At 40.2% G+C, this 24,879-nt stretch overlaps 1 protein-coding gene across 5 annotated transcripts in view; it reads right to left on the minus strand.

Moving 5' to 3' along the window:
* Positions 1–24,879, minus strand: part of cspp1a (centrosome and spindle pole associated protein 1a) — a 154,596-nt gene that overhangs the window by 118,459 nt on the left and 11,258 nt on the right. For all 5 annotated transcript variants that reach the window (XM_073040986.1, XM_073040996.1, XM_073040978.1 and 2 more), the window contains exons 3-5: positions 18,078–18,195; positions 17,541–17,644; positions 15,433–15,513 (exon numbers count right to left, since the gene is read on the minus strand). In XM_073040986.1, the coding sequence (XP_072897087.1) occupies positions 15,433–15,513; positions 17,541–17,644; positions 18,078–18,195 (303 nt within the window). The remainder of the gene's footprint in view (positions 1–15,432; positions 15,514–17,540; positions 17,645–18,077; positions 18,196–24,879) is intronic.

Genomic DNA, 24,879 nt, shown 5'->3' on the forward strand with positions numbered 1-24,879 from the left:
CTGAATTGTCTAATAGTTGTCTAATTAAATATTAGAAAATCCTGCCTGACAAACCTATTGCAATTTTTTGAAGAAATTACAAGTAGGCTAGACAAGGGAGATGCAGTGGATGTTGTGTATTTGGATTTTCAGAAGGCCTTTGACAAGGTGCCACACATGAGGCTGCTAAACAAGATAAAAGCCCATGGAATTAGGGGAAAGTTACACACATGGATAGAGCGTTGGCTGATTGGCAGGAAGTAGAGAGTAGGAATAAAGGGATCCCATTCTGGTTGGCTGTCGGTTACCAGTGGTGTTCCACAGGGGTCAGTGTAGGAGCCGCTTCTTTTTACGTTGTATATCAACGATTTGCTTTATGGAATAGATGGCTTTGTGGCTAATTTTGCTGATGATACAAAGATAGGTGGAGGGGCTGGTAGTGCTGAGGAAGCAGAGAGTCTGTAGAGAGACTTGTATAGATTGGGAGAATGGGCAAAGAAGTGACAAATGAAATGCAATGTTGGAAAGTGTATGGTCATGCACTTTGGTAGAAGAAATAAACTGGCAGACTATTATTTAAATGGGGAGAGAATTCAAAGTTCTGAGATGCAACGGGACTTGGGAGTCCTCGTGCAGGATACCCTTAAGGTTAACCTCCAGGTTGAGTCGGTGGTGAAGAAGGCAAATGCAATGTTGGCATTCATTTCTAGAGGAATAGAGTAGAGGAGCAAGGATGTGATGTTGAGGCTCTATAAGGCACTGATAAGACCTCACTTGGAGTACTGTGTGCAGTTTTGGGCTCCTTATTTAAGAAAGGATGTGCTGACATTGGAGAGGGTTCAGAGAAGATTCACAAAAATGATTCCAGGAATGAGAGGGTTAACATATGAGGAACGTTTGACCGCTCTTGGACTGTACTCCTTGGAGTTTAAAAGAATGAGGGGGGACCTCATGGAAACATTTTGAATGTTGAAAGGCATGGACAGAGTGGATGTAGCAAAGTTGTTTCCCATGGTGGGGGAGTCTAGTACAACAGGGTATGACTTAAGGATTGAAGAGCACCCATTCAAACAGAGATGCGAAGGAATTTTTTAGCCAGAGGGTGGTGAATCTGTGGAATTTGTTGCCATGGGTGGCAGTGGAGGTCAAGTCATTGGGTGCATTTAAGACAGAGATTGATAGGTATCTGAGTAGCCCGGGCATCAAAGGTTATGGTGAGAAGGCGGGGGAGTGGCACTAAATGGGAGAATGGATCAGTTCATGATAAAATGGTGGAGCAGACTCAAATGGCCGAATAGCCAAGTTCTGCTCCTTTGTCTTATGGTCTAATGGACTCCCACCATATCTTCCTATTGCTTCTATCGTTAATTTACAGGACCGAGTCATACAATATTTGTATTAAGTCACAGGGTTGGAGCAAAAGTGTGAAAAATAGTAATTTTGGTATTTTGACTTTTTTCTCCATGCCATGCTTTGATATTAACATTAGAAGATAATAAAGTGGCCACTTTATTACGTACACCTTTACACTTGCTTATAAATACAAATAACACGTAGCAGCAACTCAATGCAATACAGCATGCAGACATAGTCAAGAGGTTCAGTTGTTGTTCAGACCAAGTGTCAGAATGGGGAAGAAGCCTAATCTTAGTGGCTTTGACCATAGAATGATTGTTGGTGCCAGATGGGATAGTTTGTGTTTCTCAGAAACTGCTGATCTTCTGTGATTTTCACACACAATGGTCTCTAGTTTACAGAATGGTGCAAGAAACAAAAAACACCCAGTGAGTTGTAGTTCTGTGGACAAAACTGCTTTGTTAATGAGAGAGGTCAGAGTTGAATGGTCAGACTTGTTCAAGCTGACAAAAAGGTGACAGTAACTCAGTACCACAGTGGCGCGCAGAAGAGCATCTCACAACACACCAAGCTATGAAGTGGATGGGCTACAGCAGCAGATGACCATGAATAGTACCAGGTTACACATACAGTATATGCTGTGATAAGTCCAAGTCTGCACAACCTCTCTAGAGCACTTGTTACAAATTCCATAGACAATTTATCCAGAAACTATTATTATACAAGCATATTTTTCATTATTAAATAACATGATGGCAATGGAGATGTGCTCTATAGTCTTCATCACAAATTTGGCTCCCTGGAAACTGAAGCTGAGTAATGCCATTTATTACTATTGTCTCAGAGCCAATTCCACTCCATTACCAGGTTTGACTGCTTGCTTCAGTGTAACATTCAAAATTGTGCCTCAGCTCACTCGGGTGACTAAACCCTCTTGCGTATCTTTGCTATTCATAGACTTAACTATTCCAATACTCTACTAGCAGGCCTCCCATCTTTCATAAGCTTGCTCAGACAAACCTGCTGCTTTTTTCATAATCTTTCCATCTTATTGTGTTCTATATTGGCTCCTGTTCCAATAACAATTCAATTAAAAATTTGCATTTTTATTTTCAAATGCTTTAATATAGACAATTTTAAACATCCTGAAAATGAAATTATGTTGGATAGAGCAGGTGAGATAAGACCTCAGGCTTGAAATAGCATCATAACTCTTCAAATCTGGCCAACAATAACTGATTCAATGTTGTAAAAATGCACGTGTAGGGCATGCTTGGTGGGTAACTTTGTTTGCTCCTATCACTCCCAACCTAATTGTTTATGACCAAGCTTACCCTATTCTCAACAATGCACTTAATTTTCAGTCTACAACCCAACTTACTTACACTGCTAGTTTTACATAGAACAGTACAGCAAAGGCCCATCAGCCCATGATATTGTACCAACCTATATAAACATATCCCATGACCCATCTAATCTTTCCCTTGTACACAGTCCATCTCCCTCCATTTTGCTTACATCTGTTCGTCTAACCAAGAGTCTTTTAAACATCCCTATTGTATCAGCCTCTACCACCACTCCCACAGTGCATTCCAGGCACCAACCACTTTCTGTACAGAGAGAAAAAAAATACCTCTGGGCTCCACCTCCCCTAAACATTCCTCCACTCACCTTAAACAGATGATCTCGAGTATTACCCATTGCCACCCTGGCAAAAAGTTGCTGGCTATCCATTCTACCAATGCTTCTCATAATCTTACGCACCTCTATCATGACGCCATTGATCCTCTGTTGTTTCAAAGAGAAAAGCCTGAACTCGCTCAGACATTACTCATAAGACATGTTCTCTAATCAAGGAAGCATCCAGGTAAATCTCTCCTCATCTTTCCTGTAATGATGCAACCAGAACTGAACACAATACTGAGAATTTTAGAGCTGCAACATTACCTCACAGCTTTTGAACTCACTCCCCCAACTAAGAAAGGCCAGGATACTATATGCATTCTTAACCACTCTATCAACTTGTACGGAAACTATGGATTTAGACTCCAAGATCCCTCTGTTCCTCCACATTGCTAAGAATCCTGCCACTAGTTTTATACTCCACTTTTAATTTCAATCTTCCAAACTATACAACTTCACACTTTACAGGATTGAGCTCCATCTGCCATTTCTCCACTCAACTATGCAGTCTGTCTTTATCTACTTAACTGTTGACAACCCTCTACACTATCCACAAAACCTACAAGCTTTATGTTATCTATAAACTTACTAAGACACCCCTCCACTTCCTCATCCAAGTAATTTGTGTGGAATGAGCTTCCAGTAGAAGTGGTAGAGGCAGGTTCGGTATTGTCATTTAAAGTAAAATTGGATAGGTATATGGACAGGAAAAGGATGGAGGATTATGGGCTGAGTGCGGGTCAGTGGGACTGGGTGAGAGTAAGCATTTGGCACAGACTAGAAGGGCTAAGATGGCCTGTTTCCATGCTTTAATTTTTATATGGTTATATGGTTATATTTATTTTTAAAAAATCACAAAAAGCAGGGGTCATATTGAAATTGCTTTGGAGGAATGGCCTTCACATATGTTAGGCTTGTATTATGAAACAATATGCTCTAGATCTTGTGTGAGACAGTACTTTGTACCTTGAGGTCTCGTGTAAAGAAAAAGTCCTACATACATTGCTACATTAACATAGCTTTTAAGGTGTCAAACTATTTCTACTCTACAAATACAGTGGATTCTATTACTGGGTCATCATCTTATCAAGGCAGCTGCTTACTTGGGACAACTCTTAAAGAACAAAAACTGGTCGAGAAAATTGCTGGGATTCCCCTCCCCTCATTTATTTGGGAAACCATGCCACTTAATTGGGACAGGAGACTGTTGCCAAACAGTTTCTAACTAGCACCAGTCATGTGCACTTGTGTGGTTAGAAACTACATCATGCTTAGAGCGAAGAGTTTTAAATAATGTCAGTTTCATACGTCTATGCCCAAAAAGCAATGAATTTTCTGACACTAATAGTTGGCGAGTTGTAAAAGAAAGACAATTTAGAACAGTTTTGCTCACTGCCACTTGAAGATGCAGAAACAGCCCGGAGGGAAACGCTCTCACTATTTCAACAAGTTAGGAACTACAAAGAATTTGAAGGTGTCGACAATCATGTTGAATGTTACAATGGAAATAAAGATTTAGAGGATGTAAACATTGAAAGCACTGTTCCGAACTGCATAAAGTGTTTGTGCTGATTTTGCTCACTTATAATCAATCAAAAGAATACATCAGCATACACAGAATGAATTTCTCCATTGATAATTATTAAGAACTAATACAGTTACATAGTGCTGTAGTAGCTTTGGTAGTGTTCTAGTATGTTGTAACTCCACTTAAATACAGAATTTATTACTCAGTTAAACAGTGTATAGCTTGCCTTTTTTTTAATACCTTTTTAAAATATTTCCATGAAACCAGCTAACTGGGACAGCTGCTTAATTGGGACAAATGTACTGGTCCCAATGTGCCCTAATTAATCAGAGTCCACTGAACTTACAGATCTAATTTCAGCAATGCAGTCGAAGTAATAAGCTTAACAAAAGATTAGCTTTATTTGTCACATTGAAATATACAGTAAAATGCATTGTTTCCGTCAAATCAAATCAGCAAGTACTGTACTGAGCTGCCTGCAAGTGTTGCCATACTTCCAGCACTAACATAGTTTACTTATACATCCTTTGGAATGGGGGAGGAAACCAAAGCACTGGAGGAAACCCACGCGTCACAGTGAGAATGTGCAAACTCCTTACAAACAGCAGCAGAAATCAAACCCCTATCTTACAGTGGTACTGTAAAGCGGACTCACTAACCACTATACTTGTAGTACATCCTCCAGTGCTATAGCCATAAATTAGAGGGGCAGAACAAAAATCATAAGACATTGTAATTTGTGACAAGTGAAAAGTGGAATCTATGGCAAGTGCATTTGCCATGAGTGTTTGTAGCTCAATGAAATTCAGCTCAGAGATAGTGAGTTGGAGTCTGGGATGTGGACATCACAATGCATCAGGATGGGGGAATATTACTGTGTCAAACTATTTCTACTCTATAAATACAGTGGATTCTGTTAATGGGCCATCATCTTATCGAGGCAACTGTTCGACCAAGTGATCTAATGGGATAAAGATAAAGCCTCGGCCCACTAGAAATCATGAAAGTCGTTAGCCACAACATTGAAGGCTTCAGCCACAGTAAAGCAGAAATGCTGGCAAACTTAAAACCGGACATCCTGTGCATACAAGAAACTCATAGGCTGAACAACCAACCCTATGTGCCAGGAATGCACTTGGCTATTGACACCCCTAGCCAAACCTACGGAAGTGCAATTTTTGTTAAAGATAAATCTGCAGCAATGAACACAGCAAACATCCAAGCTGGCTCAATAGAACTTCTGAAAGTTGAAACAAAACACATAAATATCATCTCAGTCTACAAACCCCCTAATGAACCATTCATGTGGCCACATAACCTAGATCTCCAGGACAAAATGTACCTCATTATTGGTGACTTTAATAGCCATTGCACCAACTGAGGATATGAAGATGACGATGCAAATGGAGAAGAAGTTGTATCATGGGCTCTGTTGGACTGTCTCACTACCTTTATATTTGTATGCTGTAGCACTTAATTTCTATTTGCAGTTATTTTATAAATACTTTCTTTTGCACTTCTAGCTAGATGCTAATTGCATTTCATTGGTTTTGTATCTGTACTCAGCACAATGACAATAAAGTTGAATCTAATCTAATCTAAACAACAGCCTTGAGCTACTATACGAGTCAAAGGACACCCCTACTTTCACAAGTGCCAGATGGAGAAAAGGATACAACCCAGACCTTGCCTTTGTTACCTCAGCAAGCTCCAACCTCTTCATGTGAACAGTCCTCCAACATATACCCAAATCCCAACACCATCCAGTCCAGGTAGAATCCCTTCCAGTTCTGAGATCTGTACCATCAAAGAACCTACCAAGATTTAACCTGAGAAAATCAAATTGGACATCTTTCGCAGAATCCCCTGATCAACTTATCAATACCATACCACCAGAACCTGACCATTATGATGAATTTGTCCGACTATTCTGGAAAGTAGCACAGCAGAACATACCTAGAGGCTGCAGAACTAAATATATTCAGGGATTGACTAGTGATATCAAGCAAAGTTATGATGAGTATGTCAACTTATACGACCAAGACCCATTTGGTCAAGACACAATTGAAATGGGAGAGTCAATTCTGTCCCTACTGAGCCAAGAGAGACAACATCATTGGCAGGAACTGATAGAAAACACAGACATGACCAAGAACAGTGTTATGAATGTGGAGCAACTCTGATGGGCAGAAGGGTGCAAAGTCGCCCCCTCCTTTTTGAGAATCGCAAGATTGCTATTATTTCGGGTCTGAGACCCAGGAAATGAGAGAGATACACAACATGTCAGTAATGGGAGAGACACAGGATAACAGCAAAGGCAGTTGTTATCGACACTGCAGAATACACAAGGTTTAGAATGTCTCCTGACATAAGCGGAACGGAACCACTGATTACTGCTATTGTCTCTTGGAGAAGGAATTGTGTATTGAGTACTGTACTATTCATTGAAACCCCTCAGGGGACAACCAGAGTGGTCTGGTTGAGGGATTGCATCATCCCAACCTGATTGACATCTGAGACCACGTGAGTGAGGATAAAAGACAGGTCTGGGGAACACCCCTTAGACACACCAGGAGAAACGCTAGAAATCCAGTGACAGTGTTTTATAGCGAAGCCGGTGAGAGCTTGTGTGTGTCCTCCCTTGCCTGGGTGGCGGGCTCATCACGGAAGAACGGTTTAGCTAAAGGAGAGGTCACACTTGAATGGCCACAACAACGAGACACCGACGGATCGAAATCATAAAGGAAGGTTGGCAAAACACTTAGCGGTAACTGTTCCCATTCTTCTATCTTTCTCTCTCTTCAACAATTGCAACACAGCGACAAACAAACGACGGCAGCCTATATGAACTGAAATGAACTTTAGATTTCCATCGGACAATTCATTATCCCCGAGACAACGATAGAGCTTATTTCTTATTGATTATTATTATACCCGCACTTTTAGGTTTAGTATTGATGACGTATATTATCTGTATATTTGCATTGATATTATTTTTGTGTATTTTTGCTAATAAATACTGTTAAAAATAGTATCACCAGACTCCAACGGACGCCTCTATCTTTGCTGGTAAGTATCCCAGTTACGGGGTTCGTAACAACTGTAAGAAGGCATGGGCAACTGTTCGGAAACTCAACTCAGACAATAGATCACTACAGAGAATTGCTGCTGTAACACCCAGTCAGGTTGCCCACCAACTAGTACTAAATGGTCAACCAAATAACAAAGAACAGAGGCAAAAGAAAAAGCAATATTAGGAAATGGAGTCAGCTCTCTCAAACAGGAATAACAACTTCCCACCTCTCACCCTAGAAGAATTAAAGGATGAGGTATCACAGCTAAAATCCAACAAAGCTGCTGGCATAGATGGGATTCTTAATGAATTCCTTAAACATCTTGGACCTAAAGCAGTCCACTGGCTTCTGTCCCTTTTTAACTGTTGCCTAAGCTCATTAAAAATACCTAAAAAGTGGAGAAGAGCCAAAGTTGTTGCTCTCCTAAAACCCAATAAAGACCCCAACATTCCTAAAAACTACAGACTGATTTCCTTGTTTTGCACCCTCTATAAACTCTACAAGAAACTCATACCGAAAAGAATATCCCCCTTAGTCGAAGATCTTCTAACACCAGACCAAGCCGGGTTCAGGCCAGGCCACTCTTGCTGCGGTCAAGTCCTGAACTTAACCCAGTATATTGAGGATGGCTTTGAAATGCTACAAATTAAAAGTATGAAAGTAAACAAACAATTGCTATCTTCTGTAGAATTAATACAATGTATTTCCCTTTAAGATTAAAAAAAATCAGAAGTATTCCAGAGGTGATTTTCACATTAAAGATGGCATAACATTAGATCAAAAGAAGAGGTTAATTAGATTGCTAAAAGCAACAAACACAACTAACGGTAAATTTCAGAATTCAGCAAAGGATCAAAGCATTAATAAAGAAAGGGAAAGTAGAATGCATGAGTAGGTTAACAAGAGACATTTAAAAAAATGAAAGAAGGAAAATGGCAAAATTTTATTGTGGCTCATATACAAATTGTCTTTTTCTCTGACATTACAGATACAGGAAACTTCCCAGCAATCATGGAACTCGATTGAGCTGTGGTAACTAAGGGGTTCAAAGAAATTAATGTTAGTAAACACTAACTTTGAAGAAATTAATTGAAGAAAGCAATAAATTCATGAATGCTGATTGGTTATGCCACATGGATTCGTTAAAACTGAGACCATTTGGAATTTCTTTGAGTTTGTAAATAGCAGATTAGATTAGGGTGAACAAGTTGAGGCAGTGTATTTAATCTTTGGAGATGCTACACAAGAAATTATTAAACAAAATTGCAGCATGTTGTATTGGAGATAATTTACTGATGCCAGTTGAGAATTGATTAATGGGCAGAAAACAGAATAGGAATAAACAGATCATTCTAGGTTACATACAAAACCTACAGCACAATACAGGCCCTTCGGCCCTCAGTGCTGTGCTGAACACGTACTTACTTTAGAAATTACATAAGATTACCCATAGCCCTCTATTTCTCTAAGCTCCATACCTATCCAAGAGTCTCTTAAAAAGTTGGGAGACTAACAAATGAGGTGACATGAGTATGAGTGCTGGGGCTCCAGTTGTTTATAATCTACATTAATGATTTAGATGGGAGAAATCAAGTGCATTCATGATTGCTGATGGTACAAATCTAGGCTACTGGATAGGTCAGCTGGAAAATGTAAAGGAGCATCAAGGATATAAACAAACTGAGCTCCGTGAGGATATGGTAGATGAAATGTATTGTGGAATAATGCAAAGGTGTCCTCTTTAGAAGCAAAATAGAAAGGTTCTTTTATTTAAATGGTGAGAAACTGAAAAGCACTGGTCTTCAGAGGGACCTAGGTGTCGTTATGTATGAATCAATGAAAGTTAAAACAGTCTAACCCCATGTTATCGGTGTTTGTGCTCCTAGAAAAATGCCTTTATTACAAGTTTCCAGAATGCAAACCCATTAACTGCACATGCATCAAGAAATAAGAGTTATATTTATTTATTTTGTTTCTACTTAAATTCTATAACAGCAAATGTTATTCCATATCTCAAATTTTTAAGTAGCGATTTGCAAATTCTGCAAAGATGAACTTCCATTATCTGAATGCTGATTACACACAGGAGTCACCTATATGCAATCTCAACAGGCAATAACAAAGCGGAACATTTTGTTGGCTATTTTACAAGAGAATTTGAGTGCAACTCAAGTGATATCAATCTGACTTGGTCTTCCTAACAACAGAAGCATATACTTGTAACAGAAGACATACAAGACGTTCACCAGAATGATACCCAATATATAGAGCTTGTTCATGTGAGGAGAGAATAGACAAAGTTACCCGAATGTCTATTAGGAGAATGAAAGATCTGACAGAAACACACAAAGTTCTTAATGGTTTGATACAGAGATAATTTTTCCCCAGCTATGGTGCCTAGAACCACAGATTACAGTACTGGCTGCATTACAGCTGTTCTAGTTTAGGAAATCCACCTTTTCAGAAATAACTACCCAAAAATCTTAGCTACATAATAAACTTTGCTCTTACTGAACTTATGTTTGTATTTCTTTCTGCAGGCGCAACTGAAGTAATTTTAAGCACAAGAGATTTATTTCGTAGTCTAGCTGTTTATCCCGTTCTCCAGAAGATTTTCCATATTATTTACTCTCAAGATCTCTGAAACAGAGCCAGCAGGTTTAAGAGCAAGTTGTAAACCTAAATGACCCATTAGTTGTTGTGAGTTATATCATTAAACTATCTTAACTATATTTGGTATACAGTTGTGTGTACTTCCATGAATCTACAGTCACCTTCATCTCCAAATTATAGCTGCTAGCTATTTGTCAGCCAGCAGCTCCATTGTCAGTTACTTGTCAGCGTCCAAATTAAGTCTCTAAAGTGACCAATGGCCCTGAACTAGCAGCTGCAGTACTTCTCATTACCATTCATTTCTTCACATGTTGAATATTATCAAATATTCTGAAAAGGGCTGTAGAGGCTTTGTTGTTACATTGATTCAAGGCAGAAATCAACAGAACTTTTTATATATTTAGGAAACAAGAGGATATGTAGTAAGAATAGGAAAACAGTAGAAAGGTCAAAAAAATCTGCAGCGATCTTAGTGAATGGTGGAACAGGCACAACATCATCAATATCCTTCTCATGCACTTTTCTTGTATTTATTTTCAAGGGAAGTAAAAATGTTAAACATTTGACTTTCACAACACAAGAAAAGAAGGCCCTTGAAAGATTCAGATTTATGCAGTTGAGCCAACTGAGGCATAAGCATGAAGTAAATTGTGATGTCACTACAGGAAATATATCTAAAAAGCACTCAGAAAAATCAGACTGACAGGTTCAATAACAGTGAATCATCTTAGATGCTATGCATATGCCATTAAATAAATTGTTTAAATTTAATATTGAAACCTATTTTTAGAAAGTTTAAAAATAATGCATAAAGCACTTAAAGAAAATACTAAGACTGTAACAAAATGGGAACAGAATTATTCGATTCAACCAATCAAGTCTGCTCATGGATGATTTATATCTGTCTTAACCCCATTCTCCTGCTTTCTCCCTGTAATTTTTGACACCCTGACTAATCAAGAACCTACCAACCCATCAATTTATATATAACCAAATGAACTGGTCTCAACAGCCACCTGGTGCAATGAATTCCAGATTCACCTCAAACTAGCTAAAGAAATTCTTCCTCATCTCTATTCTAAAGGATTCTCAGAATCCTTTTATTCTGAGGCTCTGACCTCTGGTCCTACCATTCTCTCCCTGTCTACTCTATGCAGGCCTTTCAGTATTCAATAGGTTGCAGGCATTTCAGTATTTGATAGGTTTCAATTAGATTCCTCTTGACTCTTTTAAACTCCAGCGAGTACAATCCCAATCCATCAAAAGCTTCTCAAAATTAAAAGTTTCATTCCAGGGATCATTCTTGTGAACCCCTTCTAGATCCTCTCCAATGCCAACACATCCTCACTTAGATAAAGAGACCAAAACTGCTCAGAATGCTCCAAGTGATGCCTCATCAATGCTTTATAAAGTCTTAAGTATTATATCATTGCTTTTATATTCTAGTATTCTTGTATTTGCCTTCCTTACCACCGACCCAACCTTCAAGTCAACCTTTAGGGAATCCTGCACTAGGACTCTGGTCATTTTGCACCTCTGATTTATGAATTTCAAAGGTTCAAGATTCAAACTTTATTGTCATTCTAACCGTACATCAGCTCTGCAGGGCAGAATGAGACAGTATTTCCCAGGAGCAGTGCAATCATAACATAACAAACGCAACACTAAATAATAAACATAACAATAAATAGTAAAACACAACAACCACATGTCAGTTAAAAACAAGTTATAAGTGTCTAGTCTAGTGCAAGTTAAAAGTGTCCAAAGCAGAGTCAGGTAGAGCAGCTATTTAGCAGTCTGACTGCCTGTGGGAGGAAGCTGTTTAGTAGCCTTGTGGTTTTAGTTTTGATGCTCCTGTAACGTTTACCTGATGGCAGAAAAACAAACAGTTCATGCTCCCTATTTAGAAAATAGACTACACCTTTATTCCTTCTACCAAAGTGCATGACCATACACTTTCCTATGCTATATTCCATATGCCACTTCTTTGCCCATTTTCCCAATCTGCCCAAGTCCTTCTGCAGTATCCCTGCTTCCTCAACACTACCTGCCCCTCAGCCATCTTTGTATCATCCACGAACTTGGAAACAAAGTCATCAATCACCCATGTGCAATAATCATTCAGATATATATATATTCATTCCACTTTTTATCACTTCCCTCCCCCCCCCCTTTGTGAGCTCAATAATCCAGCTTGGCTCATTAAGTGTATCTTTATACTGTGCATTTCACAAATCCTACTTTTCTTTGTGCTACTCTCTAAATGCTCCCATCAAGTTACCAAATATCCACTTTTATATTTATACAATAGAGCAATATTGCACAGATTCAGGACCTTTGTACCAATTCATCCATGCCAACCATGATGCCCAGCCAATGAATCCTTTTTTCTGCATTCAGCCATAACCCTCCATGCCCTGCCACTCCATGTACTTCTTAAATTATGCTACTGTATCTGCCTAAACCACTTCCTCTGGCAGTTCATTCCATATACTCAGCACAGTTTGTATGAAAAAGCTCCCCCTCAGGTCCCTTTTAAGTCTTTTCCCCTCTAACCTTAAAGCTATGCTCACTAGTTTTAGTCACCCCTACCTTAAAGACTTTTTATTTATTTATTCATTTACCGGATGTGGGTGTTGCCAACTAAGCCAGCTTTTATTGCCCATCCTAGCTGCCCTTGAGAAGGTGGTGACAAGCTGCCTTCTTGAGCCACTGCAATCCCTGAGTTGTAGTTAGGGAGGGAATTCCATGATTTTAACCCAACAACAATGAAGGAACGGCGATAAGTCTGGATGGTGAGAAGAATTTCTAAGTGGTAGTGTTCCCAGGAATCTGCTGTTCTTGTCCTTCTAAATGGTACTGGTCATGGGTCTGGAAGGTGTTGCCTTAGGAACTTTGGTGTTTTGTTGCAGTGGATCTTGTAGATCGTACACACTACTGCAACTGCTCATCGATGGTGGAGGGACTGGATGCTTGCGGAAGCGGCACCAATCAAGTGGGCTGCCTTGTACTGGATGGTGTCAAGCTTTTTGAGTGTTGATAGAGCTGCACTTATCCAGGTGAGTGGCAAGTATTCCATTACACTCCTGACCTCAGCCTTGTAGATGGTGGCCAGCTTTGGGGAGTCATGAAGTGAGTTACATGCCACAGGATTCCTAGACTTTGACCTGCTCTGGTAGCCACAGTGTTTGTATGGCTAAACCAGTTCAGTTTCCTGTCAATGGTAACCCCCAGGATGTTGACAGTAGGGGATTCAGTGATGGTGATGCCACTGAATGTCAAGGGACGATGGTTAGAGCCCCTCTTGTTGGAGATATTGCCTGGCACTTTCGTGTTTTGAACGTTACTTGCCACTTGTCAGCCCAAGCCTGGATATTGTCCAGGTCCTGCTGCATTTGGGTATGAACTGCTTCACTATCTGAGGAGTCATGAATGGTATAGAACATTGTGCAGTCATCTGCAAACATTTTTACTTTTGACCTTATGATAGTCAGAAGGTCATTGATGAAGCAACTGAAGATGGTTGGTTGTCGGACACTTCCCCAAGGAACTCCTGTAATGATGTCCTGAGGATGAGACGACTGAGCTCCAACCACCACAACCTTTATGTCAGGTATGATTCCAACCAGTGGAGGATTTTCCCCCTAATTCCCACTGACTCCATTTTAGCTAGGGCACCTGGATGCCATACTCGATCAAATGTTGCCTTCATGTCGAGGGCTTGAATCACTCTCACCTCACCTCTGGTAGTTAGCTCTCTGTTCCATGCTGGGACCAAGGAGGAGATCAGGTCAGAGTTGAGTGGCCTTGACAGAATCCAAACTGGGCATCCATAAGCAGGTTATTGCCGAGTAGGTGCTGCATGATAGCACTGTTGATTACTTTCCTGAGGATTGAGATTAGGCTGATAGGGCAGTAATTGGCTGGATTGGATTTGTTCTGTTTCTTATGTACAGGACAGGACGTTTCTTGATCTCACGTGCAGTGAATCAGATTGGCTGCATACTGACATCTGAGATGCTGGGTTTTTCTGGAGGAGGCCGAGCTGGATTATCTACTCGGCACTTCTGACTGAAGATCATTTCAAATGCCTCAGCCTTATCTTTTGCACAGGTGTGGTGGGCTCTCTATCATTGAGGATGGGGATATTTGTGCAGCCTCCTCCTCTAGTGAGTTGTTTGATTGCCCACCACCATTCACGGATGGATGTGGCAGGACTACAGAGCTTAGATCTGATTCGTTGGTTATGGGACCACTTAGCTGTTACCATTTTATCTATGCTTCTCATAATTTTAAACATTTCTATAAAGGTCACCCATCATTCCCCTATGTTCCAAGTAATAAATACCAAGCTTTGCCAACCTCTCCCTATAACTCAGGTTCTTGAGCCCTGGCTGTATCCTCAAATGTTTTCTGCACTCTTTCAAGTTTAACCACATCTTTTCTATACAAGGTTAGCAAAACTGTACACAGTACCCCAAGTGCAGTCTCACCAACAATTTACACAACTGCAACATAAGGTCACAATTCTAATATTCTGTGCCCTGACTAAAGCTCATCTTCATGATTATCTCAGTTTCAACTCATCTTTTCCCACAGATGTGGGCTACCCTGCTGAGCATATACATCACTTTTTGTTTTGATTTTAGATTAACTGAATTCATTGGAGTCAATTTATGTCCAGAATTTGTTAGATGCTTAATCAGGTGTTGTTCTTCAATGTGATAATGGCTTTCAAGTTGAAGTTTAATAACCATTCAACCATACATGAATATAGCCCAACAAAACAGCCTTCCTCCAGGGCCAAACTTCAACACATATTGCTAACAGCACAGAGAGTTATGATTTCAGCAAAACATACAGTCACAAAGAAAAAAAAGATAAAAAATAATACAGCCCAAGTCATTAGATAGCAAAGAAAGCATTTGAAACAAATACATAAGTATTTCAAATTCAAGTCATGAAGGACTGATAGCATCGGCAAAGCTACCAGAAATAGTGTTAGGTGAACTGAGGGTTGCAGGCAATTTTTGATTGAAGATGATATAATACTTGTATATCTATATCATCCATGCTAACAACTCTTTAACTGATAACCTTCTCACTTTCAACTCAGGCATATTAACTAATGTCAATGGAATTTTCATTTAATCTATTTATTTAGCTAAGAAGTTAAACAAACTCGCTCTATAAACTTACCTTTGCTGATTTTCTGTCAGAAATGGGAAGTGAAAGGTTTTCAACTGTTGACTGCAACTCCCTTTCAATCCTAGAATTTTTCTGCAATAGCAAAGATGTAGAATCAACCATATTAAAGTAATAAAATTCACTTCTTTGAATACACAATTCAACCATTGATTCCTAATGCTTTTTAGGACTCCTACAGGTCATCATCCAGACCTGGTGCTACAAATGTTATTAGCTCTAAAGTTAAACTAAAAAAAATCTCAAATAGATGGCATTATCACTCTCATATATTTTTGTTCTTTCCCATTACCATTTCTGTGTCTTGCATTTCGTTCATCTTGTCAACAATGTCAGTCCTTCTTTCAAAACATGACTCTCTTCCTTCTTCTTATCTACCTAGCTCTGTTATATTTAACAGCACTTACTTAAGTTCAAGTAGCATTCCAGGATCTGGAAGCGCCTATGCAACCAGCACCAACATGAAAATACAAAAGTAGAACATCAAGAGAACTATGGTCTAGTACAATGTAAACTGCACTCTCATCCAGCGCCATCTTACTTTTGTACAGCTGCTGCCTCACAAGATTTAGGGTGCCGTGTGTATGGAGATTGCATATTCTCACTTTGACAACATACACTCTCCCTCTTTCCCCACACCCCACTCAATACTCCAATCTCCTCTCATATTACAAAGATGTATTTGTTGGAAAATTAGTCACTGTAAATTCTGTCCAGTATTCTTGGGTAGCCAGAATTAATGAGCATGTGAGGATTGATTATCAGGAAAACAAAGGAGGGGGAGAAAAGACTGATATAATTGTTCTAATTGCCAGTATAGACTCAATTACCAAATGGCCTCCTTCCATTGTAAGGAAAATATGAAACCATAAACATTTAGCACTGAATATTAAGAATATTGTAGATTCTCTGTCAATGAAGGCGATGCAAAGTTAAGATGGCGCTAAATAGTGACTCCTTTGCTTGCATCTTTGCAAAAAGCTTTACTTCTATCTTTGATATCTCGTTTTTTTTTCTTTTCAAGGTTCTTTTGAAGACCCTGACCTGGAGTTACACTCTGACTTTGGTTCTTTGAGGGAATGGGACCCCTCTCAGGGCCTCACAACCAGCTGCTTGATAAGGATGCGGCCTGGAAGATGAGTGCACTTTCAGGATTCCGTGATTTTGTGGCTGTGGTGATGTGCTGATTCTAGGCCAGTGGCCCTGACTGAAGTATCGTGGGAGAACACAGAACATCAGGAGCAACGGGTTAGCTGCCGGGGGTTGTGTGCCTGGACAGCTGCACATTTTTGATACCGACTCTCCGGGTACAGAGCTTGAAAAAAGCGGCATAACAGACTTTTAACATCATAAATCAGTGAGTTGTTTGATATGCCTCCCCTCTTTTTCCCTTATTAGGGAGAGAGAGAGAGAGAGAGAGAGCTTGTGGTATATTGAATTATAAGGTGAACGAGTAGATTTTGGGGTACTGCAAGTTTGTGTCTTTAGTGATGCTTTGCTGCACGCTTGAGTGCTTGGTGGAGGATGCTGATGCTGTTTTGCTGGTGGGGATGGGGAGCTCATTGCCTTGCTGCTGCTCCTGCATGGGAGGGGGAGTGGGATGGCGCTTTGGGGATCTAACGTTTTAACTGTTGTTCATTCTTTGGGGCACTCCTTTGTTTTTGTGGATTTCTGTGAAGAAAAAGAATTTCATGATGTATATTGTATACTTTCTCTGACATTAAATGCATCTTTTGAAACCAATTGGTTCAATGGTAAATGGTGGAAGATTAGAGATTCTATACTGTAAATTGATGCCATTCAGAGAAAGACAGCATGAAAAAGAAAAAGAAAGAATTCCTACTCCAGAAATTCAGTATTTACTGATGGAATGCACACGGACAAGGAGATAACAAACACAGCTGTGAATTTCTCCCTTGTTCCCCACATCCACCCAAGTAAATAACACTTCAACACTTCATATCTAGTTTCTAAAATGGGCAAGGGAAAGACAGTAGTGCCCACAAAAAAGCAGGAATGATTATGCTTTCAGAACAGATGGAGAGGAGAAAATAACTAGTTACACATTGGCGCTGACATAATCATTCATTGCAGGGCTCTACCTCAGCCATATAGCGTCTGTAGTCTTGTCGAAGTTCTTCCTTCAATTTCTGCTTCTTTTGATCATATTCTAATCCAAGTGGCAGGCTTAACCCATAGTTTTCTTCTAAAAATAAAAGTTTTTGCAATAAATAACTTTTAAAAATTAATGATATGTCTTTGAGCAAATTAGCCTGCATACAATATTGATTTTAAATTATCTGGTATGACATAACGTTATGGGTGGATTTGAGAAATGTAAATAAAATAAATGCACATAAACCATTTCAAATGTGGGGAACATCCTCTAACGTGTTTTAGTTGAGTCAAATATTGTTACTGTGTTGTAATTTTAATGTAATTCTACATAATCATGCATATGAATTAAACAAGCTGACTTTCAAATAGTAAATCTTCACAATTTGAGCATAAAACAGATGTATTGTTAACCAAAGACAAGGGACATTTGATCCTCCTATTTAAAATAAACCAATCCAACACAAAAAGGTACTGAGCATAATAGGAACAGTAGACCTATCCGTTGAGTGCCATCAACATACCTTTAGATCTATCGGTATGTGGATATTGTTTTGTAGGCTGAATAATTGGGAGGCTATTTCCATTGGCTGTTGAGTCAACTGCTTGATTGGTGGCACCGACTGGTTCTGAAGATTTTGTCTGGGAGAGGGAATTGGGGATGAATGAAATTATAAGATTATGAACTATAATTACCTCAAACAAGTCGTAATCACATAGTAAAATCTACTTACAGGTTACATAGTCAGTTAGTCACCAGAAGAGCCACTCAGGATATGCTAAGAACTGACTAAGCCCCCTTAACTCATCACTTAATGTTGCCTTCTTGTCCATCTCAATGCAACTTCTCCACCCAACCTTCCTTTCCAATCTATTTTCTCCAGAGGTTTATTTGCTCTTAAAGTACAACTTCAAAAAGATAAACATGCATGTTTTTGTATTTCACAAGTGTAGCAGCATTTCAGAGGTATAAGCAACTGCGACATTTAAATGTTAACAGTCCACAAATGGGTGAAATAATTATCTTCAAAACCCAGTGCTATTTTTGGCATTTTCCAAAATTAGCATAATAAAACTGGCATATTTATGTTTAAAAAATTACCAGTTCTGTTATCAACAGTTATTGCTTTACTTTATTGTGTACACAACTGGGACTAAAAGTATAAGCGCACGCACCTAAAAAATGTGTGCTGGAAGTGTTGCCATAGATATCATAAATGTCCTATGAAAAGAAGCTAAATAGGCATTGCATAGTTTCATTGAAATGGCAAGGCTAAGAGATGTTCAGAAGAATTTGACAGTGGCCTATCATGGAAGCACATAAGGGAGACAGAGTGGCACTTGAACTGATGTGCATCTGAAATAATCAATTGGGGAAGTGGTTGGGGGATGGAGGAAACAAAAATGGAGCATTTATTTGGTACATTGGTCAATTGAGAAGATCAAAGGGTTCAGGAACATTAAGGGAAAAGAATGAAAAACACAAAAAAAGCCTCAGCCCGAAACATCAACTGTTTACTCTTTTCTACAGATGCTGCCTGGCCCGGTGAGTTCCTCCAGCATTTTGTGTGTGTTGCAAGGGAAGAGAATGAGTTGAAGGTCATAACAGTAAAAGACAAGAACAGGTAACCCAATTCAACACTGTAACATGAAGATCCATTGTACCAGGAGTCATTAATAGTCATCCCTGCTATAACCTCATTTATATTACCAAATTCACAGATGCCCAATCTAATTTTTGAAATAAAGTAGATCAATCAAGCTGGAAATTATCAATATCTGGGGAACAAAAAAATTCAATGATATAATATTGAAAAAAAGAAAGAAACATTTAACAAATCAGACCACAAGGGCATAAGACAATAAGACATAAGAGCAGAATTAGGCCAGTCAGCCTAGTGAGTCTGCTCTGCCATTCAATCATGGCTGATTTATTATCCCCCTCAATCCCATTACCCTGCCTTCTACCTGTAACCTTTGAAACCCTGACTAATCAAGAACCTTTCAACCTCCACTTTAAATATACTCAATAATTTGGCCTCCACAGCTATCTATGGCAATGAATTCTACAGATTCACTAACCTCTAATGAAATTTCTCCTCATCTCATCTAAATGGACATTACCCTTCTCTGAGGCTGCACTCTCTGGTCATAGACTCACCCATGAATTCAACCTCAAAGTTCCCGTACCCCGCACCTCCCATTTCTACCTCCTACCTAAGATACACAAACCCGCCTGTCCAGGTAGACCCATTGTTTCAGCTTGTTCCTGCTCCACTGAACTCATATCTCGACTCAGTTTTATCCCCCCAGTTCAGTCCATTCCTATCTAAATCCATGACACTTCACACACTCTTGATCTTTCCAATGATTTCAAGTTCCCTGGCCCCAAGCATCTTATTTTTACCATGGATGTCCAGTCCCTATACACCTCCATACCCCATCAGGAAGGCCTCAAAGCTCCCTGTTTCTTTCTGGAGACCAGACTCAACCAGTTCCTCCGCTTAGCGGAACTTGTTATCACTCTAAATAATTTATCTATTGGCTACTTCCACTTTCTTCAAACAAAAGCTGTAGCCATGGGTGCTCGCATGGGTCCAAGCTATGCTTGCCTTTTTGTCAGTTACATGGAACAGTCTACATTATAAGCCTACACTGGTGTTAGACCCCCAATTTTCCTCTGCTATATTGACGACTGCATTGGTGCTGCTTCCTGCACCCATGCCAAGCTCATCGACTTCCATCAACTTTGCCTCCAACTTGACCCTGCCCTCAAATTTACCTGCTCCATTTCCGACACCTCGCTCACTTTTCTCTATATCTCTGTCTCTATCTCTTGGAGACAACTTGTCCACTGATGTCTATTATATTGATGTCTCACAGCTACCTGGACTACACCCTTCCCAGCCTGTTACTTGTAATAATGCCGCCACCTTCTTTCAATTCCTCCACCTCTGCCGCATCTGCTCTCAGGATGAGACTTTGCATTCCAGAAAGGAGATGTCCTCCTTCATGATAGAAAGGGGTTTCCCTCTCTACACCATCAATATTGCCCTCAACCACATCTCTTCCATTTCGCACACATCTGCCCTCACCCCTCCTCCTGCCACCTGACCAGGGATAGGGCTCCTCGTGTCCTCACCTATCACCCCACTAGCCTCTGCAGCACATAATTATCTGTTACTCCAACAGGATCCCACCACCAACCAAATCGTTCCTCCACCCCCCCCCACACTTTCTTCTTTCCAAAGGGATCAGTCCCTACGCGACTCCATTGTCCATTCATCCCTCCACACTACTCTCCCTCCAGGCACTTATCCTTGCAAGTGGAACAAGTGCTACACCTGCCCCTGCGTTTTCTCCCTCACTACCATTCAGGGCCCCAAACAGCCCTTCCAGGTGAGGCGACACTTCGCCTGTGAATCTGTTGGGGTCGTATACTGTATGCTGTGCTCCTGGTGTGGCCTCTTGTATATCAATGAGACCCAATATACAAACCCCATTTCCAGAAAAGTTGGGATATTTTCCAAAATGTAATAAAAACAAAAATCTGTGATATGTTAATTCACGTGAACCTTTATTTAACTGACAAAAGTACAAAGAAAAGATTTTCAATAGTTTTACTAACCAACTTACCGGTAATTGTATTTTGTAAATATACTCAAATTTAGAATTTGATGGCTGCAACACACTCAACAAAAGTTGGGACAGAGTTAAAATAAGATTAAAAAGTGCACAGAATATTCAAGTAACACCGATTTGGAAGACTGCACATTAAGCAGGCTAATTGGTAGCAGGTGAGGTATCATGACTGGGTATAAAAGTAGCGTCCATCAAAGGCTCAGTCTTTGCAAGCAAGAATGGGTCGAGGCTCACCCCTTTGTGCCTAAATTCGTGAGAGAATTGTTAGTCAGTTCAAAAGGAACATTTCCCAATGCAAGATTGCAGAGAATTTAGGTCTTTCAACATCTACAGTACATAATATTGTGAAAAGATTTAGAGAATTCAGAGACATCTCAGTGCGTAAAGGGCAAGGTCGGAAACCACCGTTGAATGTGCGTGATCTTCGAGCCCTCAGGCAGCACTGCCTAAGAAACCGTCATGCTACTGTGACAATTATAGCCACCTGGGCTCGGGAGTACTTCGGAAAACCATTGTCACTTAACACAGTCCGTTGCTAAATCCAGAAATGCAACTTGAAACTGTATTACACAAGGAGGAAGCCATACATCAACTCTATGCAGAAACGCCGGCCAGTTCTCTGGGCCCGAGCTCAACTCAGATGGACCGAAAGACTGTGGAACCGTGTGCTGTGTTCAGATGAGTCCATATTTCAGCTAGTTTTCGGAATAAACAGGCGTCGAGTTCTCCGTGCCAAAGATGAAAACGACCATCCTGATTGTTATCAGCGGAAGGTGCAAAAGCCAGCATCTGTGATGATATGGGGGGGTGCATCAGTGCCCACGGCATGGGTGAGTTGCATGTATGTGAAGGTACCATTGACTCTGAGGTGTATATTAGGATTTTAGAGAGACATATGTTGCCAACAAGGTGACGTCTCTTCCCGGGACGTCCATACTTATTTTAGCAGGACAATGCCAGACCACATTCTGCACGGGCTACAGCAGCTTGGCTTTGTAAACACAGAGTGTGTGTACTTGACTGGCCTGCTGCCAGTCCAGATCTATCTCCTATTGAAATTGTATGACGCATCATGAAGAGGAGAATCAGACAACGGAGACCACGGACTGTTGTGCAGCTGAAGTCTTATATCAATCAAGAATGGACAAAATTTCCAATTGCAAATCTACTACAATTAGTATCCTCAGTTCCAAAATGATTAAAAAGTGTTATTAAAAGGAAAGGTGATGTAACACAATGGTAAACATGCCTCTGTCCCAACTTTTGTTGAGTGTGTTGCAGCCATCAAATTCTAAATTTGTGTATATTTACAAAATAGAATTAAGTTGGTCAGTAAAACTATTGAAAATCTTTTCTTTGTTCTTTTGTCAGTTAAATAAAGGTTCACGTGAATTAACATATCACAGATTTTTGTTTTTATTGCATCTTGGAAAATATCCCAACTTTTCTGGAAATGGGGTTTGTAGATTGGGAGACCACTTCACTGAGCACCTATACTCCGTCCAGCAGAAAAAGCAGGAACTCCCAGTGGGCACCCATTTTAATTCCACATCCCATTCTTATTGCAACATGTCCATCCATAGTGTCCTCTACAGCCACCATGAGGCCACACTCAACTGGGCAGCCTCCAACCCGATGGCATGAACATCTATTTCTCAAACTTCCAGTAGTGCCCCCTCCCCCACTTCACCACCCCCCAGCCTCTTTTCCCTCTCTCATTTTATCTCCTTACCTGCCCATTGCCTCCCTCTGTTGCTCCTCCCTCTTTTCTTTCTTCCATAGCCTTCTGTCTCTATTAGATTCCCCTTCTCCAACCCTGTAACTCTTTCATCAATCAACTTCCCAACTCTTTACTTCACCCCTCCCCCTCCCAGTTTCACCTATCACCTTGTGTTTCTTCCTCCACACCCTACACCCCCACAACTTCTAACTCTGACTCCTCATCTCTTTTTCTCCAGTTCTGCTGAAGGGTCTTGATTCAAAATGTCAACCGTACTCTTTTCTATAGATACTGCATGGCCTGCTGAGTTCTTCCTGCATTTCGTGTGTGTTGCTTGGATTTCCAGCACTTGCAGATTTTCTCTTATTTGTGTTAGGGATAGTCTAAGTCATGTCTAACCAATCTTATAGAGTTTTTCAAGGAAATTACCAGAAAGTTGATGAAGGCAAGGCAGTAGTTATTGTTTATATGGACTTTAGCAAGGCCATTGACAAGGTCTTACATGGTAAATTAGTCAAGAAGGTTCAGTCGCTTGGCATTCAAGATGAGGTAGCAAATTGGATTAGACATTGGATTTGTGGGAGAAGACAGAGATGGGTAACAGATAGTTGCCTCTCTGACTGGATGCCTGTGACTAATGGTGTACTGCAGGGATCAGTGCCAGGTCCATTGTTGTTTGTCATCTATAACAATGATGTGGATGATAACATGGTGACCTAGATCAACAAATTTGACACCAAGATTGGGATGTAGTGGATAGCAAAGAAGACATTCAAAGCTTGCAGTGGGAGCTGGACAAGTTAGAAAAATTGGCTGAAAAATGACAGATGGAAATTAATGCAAACAAGTGTGAGGTGTCGCATTTTGAGAGAACCAACCAAGAGAGGTCTTACATGGTGAGTGGTAGGGCACTGAGTAGTGTGGAAGAACACAGAGATCTGGGAATGCAGATCCCCTGAAAGCGATGTAACATGTAGATAGGGTTGCAAAGAAAGCTTTTTGGCACACTGGACTTCATAAATTAATGTATTAAGTACAGCATGTGGGATGTTATATTGAAATTGTACAAGATGTTGGTGAGGCCTAATATGGAGTATTGTGTGCAGCTTTGGCCACATACCTACAGGAAAGATACCAATAAGACTGAAAAGGTACAGAGAAAATTTATAATTATGTTGCCAGGACTTAGGGAAAGAGTGAAAAGGTTAGGCTTTATTAGAGCATAGAAGATCGAGAGGAAATAGGGATATGCAAAATTATGAGTGGTATAGAGTAGATGGAAGCAGATTTTTCCACTGAGATTTGGTGAGACTACAACTAGAGGCCATGAGTTAAGGGTAAAGGTGATATGTTGAAGGGGAACATAAAGGCAAACTTCTTCAGAATGAGGCGAGAGTGTGGAATGAACTGCCACTGCAAGTGGTGATTGCAGTGTAATTTCAACAACTAAGAAAAATTTGGATAGGTACATGGAATGGAGGAGTATGGAGTGCTATGGGCTGGGTGCACCTCTACAAACTAGACAGGTTAATTGTTTGGCATTGACCAGTTGGGCTGAAGGGTCTGTTTCTGTGCTGTAGAGTTCTATAACCGTGGGCTCTTATCTTGCTAAGTAGCCATGGGTAGCACCTTGTCAAAAGCCTTCCAAAAATCCAAGTAAACTGATTAAACTACATAAATGTAGACAATAAGACCATAGATATTGGAGCAAAATTAAGCCACTTGGCCTATCAAGTCTGCTCTGCCATTTCACCATGGCTGGTCCATTTTTCTTCTCAGCCCATCTTCTGCCTTCCCCTCATATCCCTTCATGCCAACCAATCAAGAATCTATCAAACTTTTCCTGTAAATATACAGTTGAATACATAAGTTTACATACATCTTAACCAAATACATTTAAACTCAGTTTTCCACAATTCCTGACATTTAATCCTAGAAAACATTGATTAGACATTGGCTCAACG

This window comes from Hemitrygon akajei, chromosome 1 (assembly GCF_048418815.1).
Source record: "Hemitrygon akajei chromosome 1, sHemAka1.3, whole genome shotgun sequence".
In the NCBI taxonomy this organism is placed as follows: domain Eukaryota; kingdom Metazoa; phylum Chordata; class Chondrichthyes; order Myliobatiformes; family Dasyatidae; genus Hemitrygon; species Hemitrygon akajei.